Source organism: Poecilia latipinna, unplaced genomic scaffold (genome assembly GCF_001443285.1).
Source record: "Poecilia latipinna isolate Pla-1442-1.1 unplaced genomic scaffold, P_latipinna-1.0 Scaffold790, whole genome shotgun sequence".
In the NCBI taxonomy this organism is placed as follows: Eukaryota; Metazoa; Chordata; class Actinopteri; order Cyprinodontiformes; family Poeciliidae; genus Poecilia; species Poecilia latipinna.
The window spans coordinates 212,455-233,491 of record NW_015113406.1 but is presented as its reverse complement, the minus strand read 5'-3'; the positions used below and the strand labels follow the sequence as shown (position 1 = coordinate 233,491).

General features: G+C 38.4%; 2 protein-coding genes across 2 annotated transcripts; both read left to right on the top strand.

Annotated features, from left to right (window-relative positions):
• The first annotated feature begins 1,992 nt into the window (after positions 1-1,992).
• On the top strand, positions 1,993-7,697 carry taco1 (translational activator of mitochondrially encoded cytochrome c oxidase I). Its single transcript, XM_015046737.1, has 5 exons — positions 1,993-2,527; positions 2,606-2,712; positions 4,037-4,170; positions 5,479-5,641; positions 7,321-7,697. Exons 1-5 carry the CDS (start codon positions 2,257-2,259, stop codon positions 7,528-7,530), a joined length of 885 nt encoding a protein of 294 aa, XP_014902223.1. The 5' UTR covers positions 1,993-2,256; the 3' UTR covers positions 7,531-7,697.
• A 1,133-nt stretch (positions 7,698-8,830) lies between these two features.
• LOC106956111 (potassium voltage-gated channel subfamily H member 2-like) lies at positions 8,831-20,835 on the top strand. The gene is made up of 11 exons (XM_015046715.1): positions 8,831-9,676; positions 10,956-11,069; positions 13,768-14,193; positions 15,307-15,700; positions 16,292-16,506; positions 16,596-16,848; positions 18,129-18,322; positions 19,006-19,111; positions 19,190-19,537; positions 20,556-20,762; positions 20,813-20,835. The coding sequence occupies exons 2-11, from the start codon at positions 10,977-10,979 to the stop codon at positions 20,833-20,835; spliced, it is 2,259 nt and encodes a 752-aa protein (XP_014902201.1). The 5' UTR covers positions 8,831-9,676; positions 10,956-10,976.
• Positions 20,836-21,037: the final 202 nt, after the last annotated feature.

Here is a 21,037-nt window from a genome sequence, read left to right as displayed (position 1 = left end):
AATCAGAGCCAGGGGGCGGGTTTTAACACTGTCAATCACAATCTTGCCCTCCTATCAAGAGTCAACAAATCCTAACCAGAGCTAAGGCTAGTTAGCATGGCCACTGATGTAGCGGTAAGTTATTTTTCCACCAGCGAGTACATGAGGATGATAGACAGCGCTAAGAACCTCCTCCAGGTTCTGACCGGTTGTTTTTGACAGGGAGAAAACCGCAGTAGCAGCAGTCGGACAAGGGGCTAGATTTTTTATAAATTATCTGTCTTGTAACAAACTGTCACAACATGAGTTTTAGTGAAAACACCTTTTTGTAAAAGTTGCATACTGCAGCTTTAAGCCTCTTTGTTTTTATACTATTAATTATTATCCTTAAGCTAATTTGTGCCTCATGTGGCTGAAGGTATATTGTCCGTTTCTGCTGATGTCTTGAAATGTTGCTTCAGTTTTTCACATGATGTTCTTTCCTCATTACTCCAACTTGCCCCACAGCATGATGCTGCCTCCCCAACACTTCACAGCTTCCACTGACTTACTCTAAATGTATCAACTGACATGATGATCAAACATTAAATGTAGATTTCATCAGACCAACTGTAATCTGCTGTTAGAGCAGTGGCTTCTTCCCTTCTGCGTGGTTGTTCAGCCCATTCAGCACAGAATACGACGACATCGTCCTCCCAGCGTCAGCCGGAGTATTCGCCAGCTTTGATTCGTTTTGTAAGTGGTTGTTCACAGATTTCACAGAGAAACGTGTTTTTCTCTGGGAGCTGGCAGAACCTGCCTCCTTCCTCGGTTTTATGGTGGCCGGACATCCTCACGGTGTTGCACTCCTGGGTAATTACTTCAGCAGATGAACGAGGAGCTTTCAGGCATCTGGAAAGTGTCCAAAGATGAAGCAGACGAGTGGAGATGCTGCCTGGTTTCTGAGGACATTCTTCATCTGCTGACACTTTTATTACAGCGACTAATACTATTACTACTACTACTACTACTACTAATACTGCTACTACTACTACAAATCTATTACTATTACTACCATTGCTAATGATACTGTTATTATTACAATTGAAACTACACCATTACTAAAATCTTTACTGTTATTCAGACAATAAATTGATTAGTAATATTTATATGAATTAGCATTACTACTAGTAACTATTACTATATAACTATTAGTACCACCAATAATGCAACTACTGTTACTATTATAAGTTCCACTACAATTAGTAACAACTGTAAATGTTGTTACAAATACTATTATTTGTACTATTACGAGTACTGCTGTTACTACCCCTACTATTATTATTGCTAATAATTTAACTATGATTAGTTCTGCTATAATAATTGTTGCTATTGATATTATTACTGTTGTATTAGTGCTCAAATTACTACTACTAGTAGTAAAAATAAGGGATTGTATTTTGATTCCTCTGCTTCATGTTTATAACCGTTTACATTATTATTATTGTTAATATCACCATTAATAATTTTTTTACTCTTCAATTTCTAAATAGTATCTCAAAAGTCCTGTTCATAAAAGCCCATCTAATCAAATGAATTTAATGAATGATAAAAAAAACTAAATTAATTAAATATTTATTTATTTCAAATAAGTAAAGTATAAAAATAAGGTAAAGAAAATACAAAATATATATCTTAACAATAATCAAAACACGAAAAACCTTCCATATACAGTTTGTAAAAGAGTAGGAAGAAGATGAAGCTTAATAAATCCTACCCCCAATTTTCTCATCCAAATATTTCCCATTTTATACATATTTACATTTTTGACATGTCACAGTTTCTAGTCTTTCCAAATTATATTATGAAATCTACACCACGTTGACAGCTACTTTCATCTTTAACAATAATTTTTTTTCCTCTTCTATATTATCCATTATATATGTAACAGAAAGGTTTTGCTTCGTGTTTTATAAAAATCCGGGTTTTTTTCTTTTTGTTTGTTCGTTTTAACGCTACTTTTACTTTGACAGGTCAGTGTGTTACGTCACTGGAACCCCGGAAGAAGTGGCTCCGCAACAAGCGCAGCTGCGCTCCAGAGCTGTCATAGCTGTGAATCAGAAAACTTTGGGCAGTTTCATCTAGTATTTTAACTAAAACGGTTCATTGTAGTTGGCTGACTGATTCAGGGAGGCAGAGTTGCGGCTGTATGAAGGAAGTCCGCCCGCCTCCACATGTGCAGCGGGATTAGCGGACCTCCGCGCTCACTGTAGTTGTGGTTGTGTGGGTGTGAAGGGCATGCTGGGGCTCACTCTGCTCAGGGCTTTGCGGACCCAGCGCCCACCACGGCTGGTCGAGACGGCTCCGGTGCGGCGTGTCCCTTTATCGGCTTCACGATGGCTGTCCCCGCCGAGCTGGACGTGTCCCGTCCGCACGCTGCGGCTGAGCACCGCCTTCTGCGCAGGTCACAACAAGTGGTCAAAGGTCAAGCACATCAAGGGTCCGAAGGATGAGGCGAGAGGAAAAATGATCTCGAAGTTTGGGATGATGATAAGAATAGCTGTGAAGGGTGAGTTCAGGCTACCGTCATGTTTTTTTAATTCTTGTAATTGTAGCTATTTATTTTTAATTTGTTGTTAATCTGCAGAAGGTGGATCCAACCCGGAACTGAATATAAACTTGGCCAACTTAGTGGAACAATGCAGGAGCAAGAACATCCCCAAAGCATCCATAGATGCAGCAATCAAGAATGCAGTACGTACGCTCATAATTTCAATATTGGTGGTGATTGAGGTGGTAGACATGACACACACCCAGGGTGGCATGTCAGTGGGGGTGGCAGAATCACCTGCATCCTAGCTGAGTCTTCAGTTAAGTTTTCAGTTCGTTTATATAGCCACGTTGCATGTTATTGTTTAAATCTGGAAATATTACGCATGCGCACAGCGCTGGAAGGCAAAAAGGCTATTTTTTTACTCGCCATCTGATGCTAATGCCGCTGCAGAGCAACTCTGTTAAAATTAAATCTGGTTCTATGTACGCTACACACAAACTCAGCCATAGCAACTGACTGACAACAACAGCAACAACAGACAACTATTGTGTCAGGATTCAAATCAAAAAACATGCAAACATTTCCCACACAAGCCTGAAAACATATTTATGTTGCGATTATTAATAAGCAATCGTCTGAACACAGCAATGATTGATTAGCTAATTTAAACACCTGCTCTACTCACGATCTATTGGTGTGGGGGTCGTCTTTTTTTATTTTTTAACACACCGAATTCTGTAGCATATCTACATGCTAAGATTCTCAAAGTCAAGCTAGCATAAATGAGCTACTTTTATCTTCCTTGCTATTTTTTTTATTAAAACTTTATTTCAAAAGGGGCAATGCACTTTACAAAATATGCCAGAGTTGGCCATAAGGCCAGTTTTCATCTGTGATTCCTCTATAAATATAAACAAAATACATCGTAGTGCAATAAAGACAAGTTAACAAGCTCTTTATATCAAAAAAAGAGAATAATAATAATAATAATTAATAATTAATATAAAGTATTTTTAATCTAAAAAAGCATATCAGGTTATTTATTTAAAATTAATAAAACAAACAGTTTAGCACAATACAAACAATAAATAAAAAAAACTTTAGAATGAAAAATGTACGACTCATACATTTTTACACTTTCTGGTGTTTTATTCCAGAAGCTTTTTCTTAATTTTAATTGTGACAGAGTGCGTTATATATAATGTTTCACTAGGGCTGGATGACTTGGCGAAGAAACGAATCACGATATAAGCGTTTCCTTTCAGTTTCCTTTAAGCAGTTATGAGGCATAATGGAGAAAACTTAAACTGCTGCTGCGCCAGTTACTCAACAGATTGTTGCTAGGTAACCAAAGAACGAGCGAGTTGCTAGGTAACGAGTGAGCAAGTGAGTTAGTTAATGCCACTAACTTTGCGTTGTAGCATATTTATTTTATGTAAAAATAAGTATGATTTAATGCAGTTTTTGTTCTATTAGAAGGATGTTTGCATGTTTTGCTCTAATTTGGCTTTTTTCTGCCCCCAGGAAAAAGCCAAACCCGCCTCCCAGCACATGTTCGAGGCGCGGGGGCCCGGCGGCTGTGCGCTGCTCATCGAGACTCTAACTGACAACAACACACGGACCCACCAGGAGATCAAACGCCTGCTCACCAAGAAACGGTCAGAACCTCCCGCTGAGCCACCGCAGCGTTCTGTACCGGCTTCGTTTTCTGCTGGTTCTGTTCGTTAGGCTTTTACTCACACATCAAACCTTTTTTCTGTCATTTATTGAACATTTCTGTTATTGCAGAAAACGTGCTACAGTTTTTTTTAACAACTTTAGAAGATTATTTTCATTTCCTTTACTATTTTTCTCACTGTGTGGAATGATTCCAGTTATGAGCTTTTTAACTATTGTTCTGGTTGTAGATATGATCAGCTTTAACTGAAAATGCCATTTTTCTTGTGGACTTTTACTGATTTATGAAGAACAACCCACATTAGCTTTACTTAAATGTCATATTTTCTTCCCATTTTTAACAGAAGTTTGTGTTACATCATATTTATTCCCCACAGGATGTTTTTAATTTCTGTTCATAAGTTCCTAAGTCGACTTTAAAGCTTTAATATAAATAAAGTCACAGCAGGTTCTCCATATTTTTAGAACAATTTTCACCACATTGACATGTTATAGTATTTGCCACCATATCTGGATATTTTCTTTGTTGTGTTGTTAAAAGCTAAATAAAAACAAAATTTTTCATCCATTATGGATGTTGATAGATTGAAGGATGATATTTAATAACTCTCTGCTGTTTCCAATGATATAGTTGCATCAGTTTGAGAGGATGTGGAGAATATAAGTGAATAATTCAGGGAGAAAAACATCAAACAGATGCTGTTATATGTAATAAGGATAAACACCAAACTGTATTTAGGCGATAACAGTTCAGCTGTACGACGAATTGTTCCAGTAACGTGTGCGATAAACGATAATATTATCTTTTAGTGACAAGTAATAATATTGACATTAGTATAATAATGCAAGTGTGTACGGAAGAGGACGAGGGCCACTTTAAACAAAATCAACCACGACAAACAAAAACGAAAAATAAAACGGAAATAAAATAAAACGCGCACAACAAAAAACAATGAATAAGATGGATTATGATGTCTTTGTAAACAAAATTTCCTTTAAAAATTTTTATCAGGATGGAAAATGCCACTTTTCTTGCAGCCTTGTATTGATTTATGAAGATCGGTACACATTAGACTTAATTTCAGAGGATGCTGAAAACCTAAATGAGTCAAAGAAGACAAACACAACATTATGTCATATATTTGACAAACCTACTATATTGATTTTTCTCCACAGAACCGGTAACAGTCAGTAACTCAGTATTTATTTAGAATTTTCCGATCAATAAAACTCTCAGTTTGTTGTTAACTTCTGATAAAAACAAAGTGTTTTCACTCTGTTGTCTTCAGAGGGACGCTGTCTGACGGAGCTCGTCACAACTTTATCCAGATGGGTGTGGTGACGGCGCCTGCTGAGGACGTCTCCGCAGAGAAAGCGCTGGAGATGGCCATCGAGGCCGGAGCTGAAGACGTCCAAGAAACCGAGGATGAGGAGGAGAAGCTCCAGCTGAAGGTCAGACTCCAATTACCTCAACCCAATACTCTCTAATGGGTTACCGATGGCATACACATGTACTGAACAACTACAGCATTTATATATCAACACATGCAAAATGTTTGTGTCTATTTAAACTGTGCTTTTTGTTGTTGTTGGAATATTATATTTGAGGCAAATAGTACAAACTGAAAAATACAAAGGTGCGAACACTGCCCTCTAGTGGACACAAACGGTAATTCAACCTGGAGGCTTTAGGAAATGGGTCAAATTACGCTGCAAAAACTCAAAATTCCAAGTATTTAAAGGCTTTTTTTCTAGTGCAAATATATTAGTACACTTGAAATGCAATAAAACTAACTTATAAGTAACTTTTCAGGAAAATATAGAAGCTTCTTTAAAGAAAATAATCCCTCAACGTTGATGAAAAAGTGCTAGTTCCACTAGCAAACCACTTCCTTGACAGTCAACTGGCACTTTGCCGTTACCTAGCAACGTTAGGCAAACCCAGCCCGTCACCTAGCAACCAAGTTTTACTTCCACTAGCAGATTATTTCACTTTATAGCAAAACATTTTCCCATATTATGCAATCAGGCTCCTGTTACTTGTTGAAAAGTTACCTGTAAGTTTTCAGGAACTTCACTAAGATATTCGCAGTAGAAACTAGATCAAAAATACTTGGTAAGATTTGCATCTTTTGCAGTATAATTTGTGATATTGAGTCTTTTGTAATATGACAATATTTTATTGTCATATTGTGACACATGATTTTTTTTGTTTTTTAAGTTTTAAATAGTTGGACAAAAAATAACAGGAATGTCCTGCAATTTACTGGAATTAAATTTTACATAACGGCCACATTCAAGCTTAGATCTTATAAAGTGAGAAAAATCTTCAGTTTTATATGTTCATAGCTTTCACAGTTAAGTAAAATTCTTCTAGGATTTTTTGTTTTTGTCTGATTTATGACCCAATGTGTCGCAACAATATGTCAAAATTAAAAATATAACTTAAAATTCACACATGTAACTTAAGATTGTGCTAAAAAAATTAAGCCAAATAGTGAAATAATTGGAAATATAAATGTTAGATCTGAATTTGCCAAAAACAGTCAAACCCTAGAGTAGAGGTCTTCAACCTGCAGGTTTGTTTGAACTCCCACAGCAACTAAATACTTTTCATTAAAAGTAATGATAATGAAAAATATGCGTGTGTGCTAAAATACGCATATATAAATGCATATTTTAGCACTTTTTGATATTTTGACAGAATAATTGCATTAAATTGTTACGATGGAATGACATTAGAAGCACCAACAATATTTTTTTAGGTTGATTTTCCTTATCAGGTTTTAAACTTTGTGCTTTTTAACATTATTTTCCACAAATACCAACATTCATTATTAAAAAAAAATTATCCAATCTCTTTTTGCAAAAGGTTAAGTGTTTCTTTATCTTAAAACTTCCTATAGTGGATATTTATCAATATTTCACTGACCTTTCACTTTTTGTGAAAGGTCAGGTAAATTAGTTTTATTTCTCTGGAAAATGTCTGTGCATTGTAAAGGTTGCACCCCAGCCCTGGAGGGTTGCATGACGTTTGTTTCCAGTATTTATACTGTAATCTATTTCAGAAAGATAAACGTTTCCCGGTCTCAGTAAGACGGTAACATCTGGCTGTGCGTGTCTCTCTGCAGTTTGTCTGTGCGGTGTCAGACCTGAACAAGGTGCGCGGCTCCCTGGAGGGGCTGGGATTACACATCACATCTGCAGGCTTGGAGTTCGTCACTCGCAATCACTCCTGCCTGGATCAGGAGCAGATGGAAGCTGCTTCCTCTCTCATAGAGGCCCTCACTGACCTCCCAGATGTAGTGAGAGTGTGGGACAATATCCAGGCCGACAGCTGAGACGATCGGAGCGACGCTGCATATTTGGAGCGACCCGAAGATTTGCCATCTGATAGCTTTTATAAGAGCTGGAAACTGGGCATGTTGTGGCAGAGAAGAGACGCTGTTGGATGTTTTACCTGTGGAGAAAAAAAACATTAAAAGAATCAAAATGTGGTTGCCATTAAGAGAGAATTGTTTTCCATCCAGCTCTGATGAAGAGCAGTTTTAGTTGGAAAAGTGTCAAAGTAGCAGATTTAAAGGAAAACGTTTCCATTATATTTAGAAAACACATTTTGCTCTCCATAATTCAAAACCTATCAACTGGTTTTCAGTCCCAGACTTATTATGCTTCCTTGAACATAAAGAATATGTCTACAGGCGACAGCAGGGGTGTTCAAAATGCGGCCTGGGGGCCATCTGTGGCCCTCTGGAGGACTTTCAGTGGCCGACCTCAATTCTAGAATTGAGCCAAGCAGTCGGTTGCTGCAGATGGACATTTTTTCATCTTTTACAGATAACATATTTAAGAAACATATTAGGTGGAAAAAAATAGGTTCCTATTTATTACTTGCTTTCAGTCCAAAGCAAATCCTGCAGCCCAAGTCAGAAACCAATCAACCCTAAAAAATGTAGGAATTGGATCTTTTTTATGTTTTGCATCTGCAATGATTTACTGATCTGTTTTCTACAAAAATCAGGCTAGTTTCAGTTCAATAAATCCATTTAATTTTTTTTTGTTACTATTGAGCACATAAGATAAAAAAAGGCACAAAAGTTTGCTTTAAAAATCCCCCCATGTGCTGTTAACTTAAACATTTTGACACAAACCCAAATACAGCAAAGTTCCTAGTGCGTAAACTACCTTGAAGGTGACCTGCTATCTTTTCTTGAACAGGTTAGGATATAAATAAATCATTGCTTTACTGCAGAGAATCATTGTTAGATCATCAGATTTCAGTCTGCTCAGTTCTGCCTATTTTGAGCTGTTTTAGAGCATCCTGTCACTTTAAACCCAAATAAACTGCTGCTGGCCACGCCCCCAAACTCAACTTTTACACTCACTTGAAAATGGCTCCAAACAGATGCACAGTTATGAAACTGTACATCTGTGAAAAGTAGAAGTGGATCCCGCTGCACAGCCAACAAGAATGCAGCAAGTCGTTTCTGGATGGTAAGTGAACAACAAAGCAGGCATCTTTTCCAGCAGCCATTGTAAAGCAGTAAAACCAGCTGACCAAACGCACTGCAGTTCAGCGTGGGTTGCTAGGCAACAGATATCCATCCATCAAAAGAGATGGATATCTTTCCATCTCTTTTGATGGAAATATATCAAAAGAGATATCTTTTGAGATATCAAAAGATCTCTCATTCATATCTTTTGAATGAGATAAAAAGCAACAGCGTTGGAAGTGGTTTCTTTCTGCTTGTTTATCCACAAGGCAGCCATATTGGATTTTAACTTTCAGTTTTTGGGGTTCCTTCAATTGTGAAACAAAAACTTGATGTATGACACAAAAGCATAATGTGATACAAAATAAAAATGTTCTGTGGAACGTTCCTCCATTTACATGAGATATATAAACTCCTAAAGTAGTTCATGTTGATAAAATTCATTTTACTACCACTGATGCTGAAGGGTACAGCTGAAGGACACTTTAGGATAACATCATGGATCATTACATACTGCCATACTGTCGGTCAATAGCATCCCACATAAACAACATGCATGCAACAAATTCAAATGGAGCAATACATTACAACCAAGCTTCTCTTCATGTTTTTCCAACACTGAATCGCAAATAATAAAACTTTTTCTCCCAACTCAAACTCCCTCCAAGACCGTCGCCATGCTGACGTGATGCTAAAAACCCAGTGACTGTCTCCCCTTCGCTTTGTTATCAATGCCCATTATTGATCTTCCCGTCGTTTCCTGTCGGCTATAGTGTGGCATCGATTGGCTTCCAATGTTGGTGTGCTGCAGGGCAGTCCTGCGCTCTGAGCCAGCCAGGCTGGGAGGTCCGACATCGACAACAGCAGTCACCCAGCGCTAGCAGGAAGAGCGCTAGTTTCGCCCAAACATGGATCCAGAACAAGACACTTTGGAGCGCGACGAAGGATCCTACCAGTGATTGTTAAAACAGTCTAAGTTTCTGGATCAAATCAGGTTTGTTCTACTTACTTTTATACCTTTAATGATTTGATGAGCTAGTCAGATATTTTTTTTTTACCACCCAACAAGTACCATTGGTTTTTGCCCAAGTGTTACTATTAACTGTGTAAGAAAAGTATATTAAAAATAAGTACAGCCCCAGTGCAATTAGATTACAAACTCTTATGTAAACATTACAGTGAATAATAAAAAGGTACAAACTAAGAGTTAAGGCTCATACATTTTCCCCACTCTAAAATTCAAGCACTTTTCAATCATTTTTAGGTACGTTTTCAAACTTTTATAGTCCAACAAGTTTAAATCTCTTGTGATAGTATTGTACAGAAGGGCCAAGGTAAACTAAAATATGACAGTTTTAAGGTTTCAAATAGGGCTAGACAATAAATCAATAACATCACAATAGACATGTGATCAGTATCAATATGTCTGATAAAATATCCAATATTCATTATAATCACTGAAAGAGGAAAGACTTTAGCCGTTCACAGGTGGTTGGTAGAACAGACTACCTGACTCACTCTTTGGTTACCTAGCAACTCATTCACTCTTTGGTTGCCTAGCAACAGCTTATAGAGTGACTTGTAGCAGTTTCAAGTTTTGCCACTTTGCCTCATAAGTGCTTAAAAATTAAAAAAACAACAGCATTGAGTGAAAACTGTGAATAAAATAGAAAAGGTCACAACCAAATTGACGTTATTTCAGATATTTAAAACAAAAACCTAATCAATAATTATTGATATTGACCGATAGGAAAAGCTTGTATATGTTTTTCAGCCATATGTCGTCCAGCTCGATTGACTGGTCTGAGAACAAAACACCAATTTAAATAATGTTGTTTAACCTATTAAATTTTAACCCAACATTAATTTCAATTACACAAATCAACAAGTCACTGAGAAATTAGGACAAATAAACACCCAAACAAATCATGTTAAATTACCTTCCTGCTCAAATTAAAATTAAATCTCTAAAAAATGTTCTTGCTAATTTGCCAGTTTGCCAATTCTAGCTGATGTAAAATAAGAAAAGTTTAGTCTGATTTAACTTCAGATAGTGAGAAAAAAAAAGTTTTTTTGATAGGTGTATGAAAACATCTGGTTTCAACTGCAAATACCATTTTCCAAATTTAGGCTTCTAAGCAAGCATCAGATTGCAGTTTATTACCAAACTGTGCAGTTTGAATATCAAGCACTTTCCAAAAACCTAACTGAAATTACAGGGCTTCCTGCAGTGGTACGAACCCTGAAGGTTAAACTACGCATCGTTCCTCCAGGTGAGGTTTGGGTTTGGCCCCATGAAGGGCGAGGATCCAGCCGTCAGGATGGAGCTGCTCAGCCCGCCGCAGGCAAAGGAACGGGCTCAGAACGTTACAGAGAAGGTCACGCAGGTACGGCCAGAACCAGAACCGCATCAAGGCTCGAATGCCGTCCAGTCTTAGGGTTTTGAATATTTATTTCTCTTTAAATCTGGATTTTGTTTTTCCAATGAACTCCTTGGGTTTCCATAGTTCAAAGTTATGGCGGCCATCTTGTTTGACGAATTTTACAGCTTCTGTTTATCTGAACTTTGAATTCAGATCAACTCCACAACAAACTATGAGAGTCAGGCTAAGGTTGTTTTTTTTACAAGAATAAAGTCCCAATGTTACTAGAATACAATCGAAATAATACTAGAATAAAGTCTTAATATCAACAGAATAAAGTCGTGATATTAGGAGAATGAAGTAATTTTATGAGAACTACAACAGGTTGTTAGTGCCATATTAAGGAAAAATAAAAAAATTAAATAAAATTACAAGAATAAAGTCCTAAATTATGAGATAAAACCTGTAAGGGAATAAAGTCAACATATTAAAAAATTAAAGTTGCATGTGAATAAAATCGAAATAATTCAAGAATAAAGTGAAAGTATTACAAGACATCATAATATTAACATTTCGACTTTTATGATTTTGTTCTCGTAATTACATTTTTCTTATTTTCTTGGCATGGCCCTAATATTCTGTCATATAAAATGTAAAACAACAAAAGATTTCTCAGTATAACAAAAACAAAAAATCTCGTAGTCTGGCAGTAAGATCCTGATGTACAACTCCATAAAAGCCACTTTTTGATTTTTTTTTTTTTTTTTTTTAAAAAAAAACGCAAGAAAAAAAAAAGTTAAATCAGATTTGGTATTAAAAGAAAAAACAGATTTTATTTTTAAGCCGTATCGCTCAGCCCTGCTGTTGTCTAGAGGACATTTATTCAGATTGATGAAACTCACCAACCAGCTAAATTGGTGATGAAACAAATTCAAATTTAAAAACACTTTATTAATCCCAAAGGGGACTTCATATTATCAATCATTACAATTAAGAATAATTACTTAATTATTATTGTTTAATATTAATTAAATATTGTTTTCTTAGTAATTAAATAATAAAGAACCCTCTAACTTTAAACATCCAGAGCAATGTTTTGTGAATCCTGGTTTTGTTGCAGAGCCTGGAAATGCTCTCTGAATTAATGAATTCACTCAGTCACCAGTAAAATTCATCCATCTGTCTGTGACTTCACCGGGTTCGGTGTTAGAGGAGAACCAACGTCCCAACTCTGCTGCCATGATGGAAAGCTACTGCTAATTAACCCTCTAATGGAAAAATCAGTGGGCGGCTGATGAAGATGCATCGTGTGGCAGTTCAATTGAGAGCTGCAGTTGTTACCAGCGCAGCCCTCAGGCTCCCGGTTCTGCACCACTGGACGGTAAACAAACGGCAAACATTGAGCGAGCACCGACCTGTGACCTTCCAGCTCCTGTCTGTGGGATGATCTATCTGTGCAATAGTATGGATTCATATGGCTAACAGATATGTCAGGAAGGTCAGGGGTATTTTTCAAGAAGGTTCGTTTGAAATTAGGCGAGTCAATAGCAACAGCACTGACAGGGGAACGAAATTAACTCGGTGCAACATCCAGTTCATCATTTCAGCCCCGCAGATGGTCAGTCAGCCTGGACAACATTAATCACAGCAGACATGTTCTTCAAAACGTAGTCTCTGTGACGTCTTAATAAAATAACAGAAATGTCTTCTAGAAAAACCGGTTTGAGGCTCTGTTCAGCGAGAGACACGATGTTAGGGCTTAGAAATAAAATCTGATCATTTCACATCAGATCAAGTTTCAAATTTCAATCAATTTTCACTTTCTTTTCTAAAAAAAAAAGAAATAAAAATGACAGAAAATATTTTAAAAAATGGCTTATTTGAAACATTCATTCATTAGCTTTATTACAAGAGTATCATAAGATTAGCAGAATATAGACAACATTTTACCAGAAAAATGTCTTAAAATTAATAGAAAAAAGTTATTTTAATGAGAAATAAGCTTGGATTGCTTCAAAGTCAGTTTATTTTTTTATTCTTCTCGTTGGCATACTCACTAAATTACTTATTTATTCTCCTAATGTCACAACTTTATTCTTGCATTATTTTGACTCTCTTGTTGTACAACTGAAGTCTTGTAATATTATGATTTTATTCTTGTCATTAAATAAAAAATAAATCTTTCTCTAGCCCTAATACTTTGCTATATGGTTGATATGAAGTTAAACAATTCTTTTAAAATTCAAATTTTCCAAAAAAGAAAGCTTCAGAAACCAAAATTCAGATTAATTGATAGAATCGATTTATCGCCCGGCCTTAGGTCAAAATATTTTACACGTGGAAGAAATTACTAAAAAGTGCTTATAGGTTAGGAAAAACATGACACCGTATTAGGGTCATTGTTGACAGGAGGTTCCATTAAAAAAATTTAAATTTTGATATTGATCTCAAAAATGTTCAATTTTGATTTTTTTTTTTTTTAGCTTTAACAGTCAAAGATTTTTTTTACCTTCAGCTCTGAGAAATTTCCAAGTATTTTCTAAAAAAATTTAAAAGATTAATCTCAACATTTCTGATTTTTTTTTTCTTACAAATTTCCACGGTTTTTTTTTCTAGAAAAATTTCTAAGAGTTTCTGAGATTTTTGGCAGAGTTTTACTCCTGTACTTTCCATGTGTGGTGTCCATTCGGTCATGGGATAACGGGCCGCTGTCCGCCTGCAGGTGCTTTCTTTGGAGTCGGACGTTCTGCCAGAATACAAACTCCAGGTTCCAGAAACAACATGGTGGATCCTGCTCCATTACAGCCCCTTCAAGGCCTTTTGGGACTGGATCATTCTGCTGCTGGTCCTCTACACGGCCGTTTTCACCCCGTACTCAGCCGCCTTCCTGCTGGACGAACACGTCAACCCGCGGCAAAGACGATGCGGCTACACGTGTAACCCTCTGAACGTGGCCGACCTCATGGTGGACGTGCTCTTCATCGTGGACATAATCATCAACTTCCGCACCACGTATGTGGACCACAATGACGTCGTCGTCACGCAGCCGAGCCGGGTAGCCACGCATTACATCAAGGGCTGGTTTCCGATTGACATGCTAGCAGCGACGCCCTTTGACCTTCTCATTTTCAGATCTGGGTCTGATGAGGTGAACATTTCTTTGCTACAATCTGTTGTGTTGCACCAAAGCTGTAGTGTGATAGTTTTCATATTTGTAATTCTTAGAGGTTTTGTGCCTTTTTCTGGTCATATTATCTCTCTTCATTGGTCCATCTGGGTCAATCAGCAGAAGGAAAAACTGAACTATGACGTCAGTATTCGGCAGTCTGCAATTTTCTGATGCGACCAAAAAAAGTCACTACAGAAATACAAACTCTTACCAAGTAATTTTGGTCTAATTTTGAGTGCAAATATCTTAGAATACTTTAAACAGGACAAAACTAACTTATAAAACATTTTCAGCAAGATACAGAATCTTGTTTTAAGTAAATAATTACTCATTATTGGTGAAAAAGTTCTAGTCCCACTGGCAGATTAATTTCCTTGTAACAGGGGAAAATGTCTTGTTATAAGTGATATAATCTGCTAGTAAATTTAGTACTTTTTCATCAATATTAAGTTGTTGGCTTAAAACAAGGTCCTATATCTTGCTGAAAGGTAACTTATAAATTAGTAAGTTAATACTTGGTGATATTTTATATTTTTGCAGTGAACGAACTCTGGTTCGCCTATAAACTTCGGTCTTGGTTTGGTTAAAGTGAGCTCTGGTGCGCTTTGAATGCGTATGTGAATGCCAAGCGGACTGGAGACTGCTTCAAAAGCAGGAAGCGGACTACATCACAGGGCATTCTGGGTAAAAACAACCAAAACAAACCAAAGAACAAAGAGAAATCCTACAACCGCCATTTTTGTTTACACTTTAGCCAAGGAAGAAGAAAGTTGCTTCAGTTTTTTTTTTTTTGTCATTTTCTTCAGTGGTTCTTCGTGCAGTGCCACCACAGGCAAGGAGAGGAACAGGTTTTTCAATTGTTTTGGTTATTTTGACAATGCAATGCGAAAGCAAACCAGACTATAATATTGCAATTTATTGGTGTGAAAACACCCTTAGATTAAGCACTACTTTGTGTCTGTTATGTAAAATCCCCAAAAAACACACCAAGAGTTCAAGAGGTAGGAGTACTTTCCCAAGTGATTGTATTTTAATTCTGATTGTCTAATTTTGCATGACATTTTTCTCTCCTGTTGCCCATGGAAACCAAAGATGGCAACCTTAACCAGCCTGCTCAAAACGGCTCGGCTGCTGCGGCTGGTCCGCGTGGCCCGAAAGCTGGACCGGTACTCCGAATACGGCGCCGCCGTCCTCTTCTTGCTCATGTGCACCTTTGTGCTCATCGCCCACTGGCTCGCCTGCATCTGGTACGCCATCGGCTTCGTGGAGAGGCCGTACACGGAGACCGGCTGGCTGGACAACCTGGCTGAACAGCTGGGGAAGGCGTACAACGAAAGCGACTCCACCTCTGGGCCATCGGTGAAGGACAAATACGTGACGGCTCTGTACTTCACCCTGAGCAGTTTGACGAGCGTCGGGTTTGGGAACGTCTCGCCAAACACAAACTCCGAGAAGATTTTCTCCATCTGCGTCATGGTCATCGGCTGTGAGTTAGATTCAAAGAACACAAAAAGCTACGACCAAGCATTAATGTTTTTTCTTAAATTATGAGAACAAAGTCATAATAGTATTTGATAATTCTGATATTATCAAATATGTTGATACGATAAAGTTGTAACATTCGGAGAAGTTGTGCAGAATAAAGTCAAAACAATGAGAATAAACTCCTAATAATGTGAATAAGGTCACAATATTTTCAGATATCATAATCTTACCAGAATAACTTTGTAATATTATGACTTTATTCTGGTGTTATTTGATAATCTCATATTATCAATAGTGATACAAGATTATCACATTTTCTAATATGATAATACGAAATATGACTTTATTAATGTAATACTACGACCTTATTGTAGTATAATTAAAATTTTATTCTTACAATGTTTTATTTTGTATTTAGCGTAGCTCAAAAACTCTGTTTTAAAGCTACTTAAAGATACGATAATAAACTTAAGATTGTCCATTTCAGGGCTACAACTAATAATTATTTTAATAAACCGATCAATCATATTTGATTCACGTAGGTTTTCTAGTTATAATTGCTTATTTTCTCCTCTTTTTTAATCCGTCGCAGCCCTCATGTATGCCAGCATATTCGGAAACGTGTCGGCGATCATCCAGAGGCTTTACTCTGGCACGACTCGCTACCACACCCAAATGCTGCGGGTCAAAGAGTTCATCCGCTTCCACCAGATTCCTGGCAGCCTGCGCCAACGGCTGGAGGAGTACTTCCAGCACGCCTGGTCTTACACCAACGGCATAGACATGAATGCTGTGAGTAAAGCAAAGGTGTGTCCTCCATTAGCTGCTCTGTCAGGTATCAACGAGTTACATTTAATCTCTGATTTGAGGATGGGTTTGTTTTGCTCCTTTTAAAGGTGTTGAAGGGGTTTCCAGAGTCGCTGCAGGCAGACATCTGCTTGCACCTCAATCGCTCTCTGCTGCAGAACTGCAAGGCTTTCCATGGAGGCAGTCAAGCCTGTCTGCGGACGTTAGCTACGAGGATCAAGACGGTCCACGCTCCTCCAGGGGACACGCTCATCCACTGTGGAGACTTCCTGGACTCCCTCTTCTTCATCTCCCGTGGCTCCATCCAAGTCATGAGGGATTACGTTGTTGTGGGTTTATTAGGTACAGGTAGCTGTGTTTCTATTGGCCCCTTTGCACGTGATGTCACAAATGCGCTAGCAAATCCTAGCAAATCCTAGCAAATGCTACTTATTGAAAGACAAGTTTTTTCAAAATTGACCTGCTTCCATGAAGCAAATGGAAACAGCTAGCGTTGTAGTACTCGATACCGGTCTTGGTCTCGATACCGGTCTTGATACTGGTCTTGGTCTCGATACCGGTCTTGGTCTTGATACCGGTCTTGGTCTCGAACCCTAAAAGTCTTGGTCTCGTCTCGATGGTCTTGGTCTTGACTTGGTCTCGGGTTTGGTGGTCTTTACTACAACTCTGGAAACAGCAGCTACTGTTTGACCATAGTTGCTGTTTCAAATGTAAAAATATTTTGACTTTTGAAGCTCAAAAATTTCCACATTTTTTGCGAAAAATGTCTTTAAATTTATCTCAGTATTTCAGAGTTTTTTTAGTTGTTGTCAGAAATGTACTTTTTAATATCTACAATGGCCCAAACTGTTAGGATTTGGGTTTTCTGTGTTTATTTTTGGGTATTTCCTGTGTTTATTGTGATTCTGTTCCCTGTGAGTCTCTGTGTTGTCCTGTCTGCTCCCTAATTGTTTCCCAGGTGTGCCTAGTTCCCCTAATTACTCCTTGTGTATTTAAGCCCACCTGTTGTCTCTGTCCTTTGTCAGATCCTTGTCAGTTGTCTTCTTATGTCTGTAGTCAGTAGTTCTCAGTTGAACTGGATAGTCCTGAGGCTACCTTGCTCTATGTTCAGTCTTTTGTCAGTTGCTACCGGTATTTAGCTGTGTGCTATTGTCTCTGCCATGCTGCCTGATCTAGACTGATTCATTATTAAATTCATCATCTTCATCACAACCTGGGTCATCATCGTTCTCACCACCACAAACCACAACTCATGACACAAACACAATCGTAGGATTCAACACGTTCGAATGATACACAACTTTAATGAAATGTGTGATGCTGTGAGAGCCAGCTGCACGTTGCCTGGAAAAAGACAAAAACAAACATCATCCTCCTACTACTTCCTGTCATCTGTCGTTTTTCGCCTGTAGTAACATCCAGCTGTTGATCATGTGATTCGGAAAAAGTGTTTCCATTGCAATTTTCTTATTGAAAAACATTCACTTTTTTAAAAGATTGTCATGTTTCTATTTAGTAAATTTATTTTTGTTATTTCAATTTGTACAACTCTAATGTTAATGGAAATGCAGCTTTTGGTGTTGGCGTGAAAAATAGTTCATTCTTTTTTTTATTCCCTGTAGAAAAGAACGATATATTCGGGGAGCCCATCCACCTGTACGACGAACCGGGTCGGTCCAATGCGGACGTGTGCACCATCACCTACTGCGACCTGCACCGCATCCCCAGGGAAGACCTGCTAGATGTGCTTGACATGTACCCGAGCTTCGCCGACAACTTCTGGAGGAACCTGGAGATCACCTACGACCTGCGAGACGTGCGTTGGAGAATCTCCGCAAAGAAACGATTCGATGCAACTTTGTTTAAAAAAACAAAACAAGAAATGAAAACAAAAGATTACAGATTACAACTACCATCTCCACCGCAAAAAACACAAACCGTACCAAGTTCTGTTGGTCTAGTTTGGTCACTCGCTCTTTGGTTACCTAGCAACTCACTCACTCTTTGGTTACCTAGCAACTCACTCGCTCTTTGGTTACCTAGCAACAACCTGTTGAGTAACTTGTGCAGTCGCCATTTAAGATTTCTTAACTGAGCCTCATAATTACTTAAAAATCCATATCAGCAGCATGGAGTGAAAACTGGATAAAATGGAAACTTTGGCAGTATTTCAGATATTTAAATAAAAAGACTAATCAATAATTATCAATATCGACGGATATGAAATGCTTATTTCGTGATACTTTTTTCCAGCTATGTTGACTAGCATTACTTTAAACCCCTCCGCCCCGAAAACTGGCTGAAAAGTACACTGAATACCAATACATAAAACACTTTTTCCTAGAATATGAATCGTTTTCCTTTCATTTCATAAAGATGCATCATTTGTTTTCATCTTTCCCTCCAAAAAGCCCACTGAGAAAAAGTCGAGGCATATCAGACATTTTGAAAGCTCCTGTACGTTATGGCTGAATATTAAATGTGATTTTTGATCTTCAGACTGATCAAATGGCGCCAGTAATAACCAATGAATCTGGGGATGACGGTGAATATCGGCACAAAGCGCGGCACCGAGTCCACCCCCTGCACTGCAGAATAAGACCAGGTAGGAAACGAGGCTTTAAATCCGACTCTAATCACGTTTAGGCAGGTTTACGTCATCCGGAGATTTTCCTTTGAGCAGATGGAATCGACCACGAAGACTCGTTCCCCCACCAGTCCTGCCACTGTTCGCCGCCTCAGGACGGCTGGGACGACGTCTGGAGCTCCTCCTGTTCCCAGTCCAGCGAGGATCTGGCAAAGCCCCCCACTCACACCACCAGACCGGGCCCCTTCCCCACCGACGACCTCAGACCGGGCCCCTTCCCCACCGACGACCCCAGACCGGGCCCCTTCCCCACCGACGACCCCAGACCGGGCCCCTTCCCCACCGACGACCACAGACCGGGCCCCTTCCCCACTGTGGCCCCACAGCTGCCCCAGAGCGGCGCCTCGGTGGGGAGGGATGCGGCGCTGAACAAGGGCCACCAAGGTAGAGACAAGTCTTGCGTTACGTTGCATTATCGACGTAAAGCAACCGATAAAATCAGTTTCACTGCAGTAACGTGAAATTCCTTCAGATCAACCTTCCTGGACGCCCTTTTTATTTTATTTCATTTTAACTTTCTTGTCTTGTTTTTTATGGAACCTACACACAGTTCGGTCAGGTTGTTATAGATATTCACTTTTTTCACTTCCGATACCGATACAGATATCGGAGGCTTAGTATCGGCTGATACCGATACAAAGAAAAACAGAAAAACATTTTGTTTCTCATATTCTGAACTACTAATGCATAACGCTTCACCAGTACGGCTCACGTGAATACATCGTCACAAGCTCGGTCAAACAAGAAAACTTTAATTTGCTCCTTCAGTAAACTGAGTACAACGCCGTATTTGGGCCATTGATATAAAGAAAGGAGCAAATTTTCACCAAGAAACGCCAGAAAAGGAATTTTCTAGAATTTTTTTTACATTTCTGAGTTTCAAAAGAGGAACGTTTTTGACTTTTTAAATTAAAAAATATCAAAATTTTCTAGAAAATTTCTGAGCGTCATATAAAAGTTTGAGTGCTTTGTCAGGAATGTACTTATATTGTAGATATTTTACAGTTTTCTACTGACGTTCTTATAAGTGTAGAGCAAACTGATTATTTTTATTTTTTCATTTTCCGGTGCTAAAATCCTGTATGATTTCTAATAGGTTAAGATATTTTTAAAAATGTATTTTAAACTCCTGCACCCATAAAAATGGCATATATTATGAAGTAATTAAACTTTTAGGTTTTTATTTTAGTAGCAGGGACTAAAAAATTGAGGAAAGGGGAATATTTGTTGTGTAGAGTGAGGATGACGTTATTAATGGCACTAATGGAAAAAATATGAAGAAACTTGTTGAAGTGTCTTATTTCTCAGGGAGGCAAATTTTTGTGGCCAACTGGAAACAGTTGGGGCAACAATTTACTAATGCTACTCCCATGGTAATAATCTTTACTCTGTGATTTCTTAGCTTCATCGCTGAATCTGCCGGGAATGTATCGATTCTGGCCAGATCAACAGCAGCTGTCCAATCAGGTTTTACGATCTTCTTCCACCGGAAACCCAAACCCAAACCCGGCTCTGATCCCAGAGGAAAGGCCCAGTGAGCTCGAGTCGCGACTCGAAGTCCTGCAGTCACAGCTCAACAGGTGTCTTCAGTATTCTCTGCTTCTTTGGCGTAAAGTATCCAAGAAGTGTTTTTACACGTTTTTTGTATTAAAACATCAGAGCTCTTTGAGATGATTGGTTAATGCATAGGAGCTTAACTCTGGATGGATGGATGGATGTGTGGATGGATGGAAGGGTGGGTGTGTGGATGGATGGATGGATGGATGGATGGATGGATGGATGGATGGATGGATGGATGGATGTGTGGATGGATGGAAGGGTGGGTGTGTGGATGGATGGATGGATGGATGGATGGATGGATGGATGGATGGATGGATGGATGGA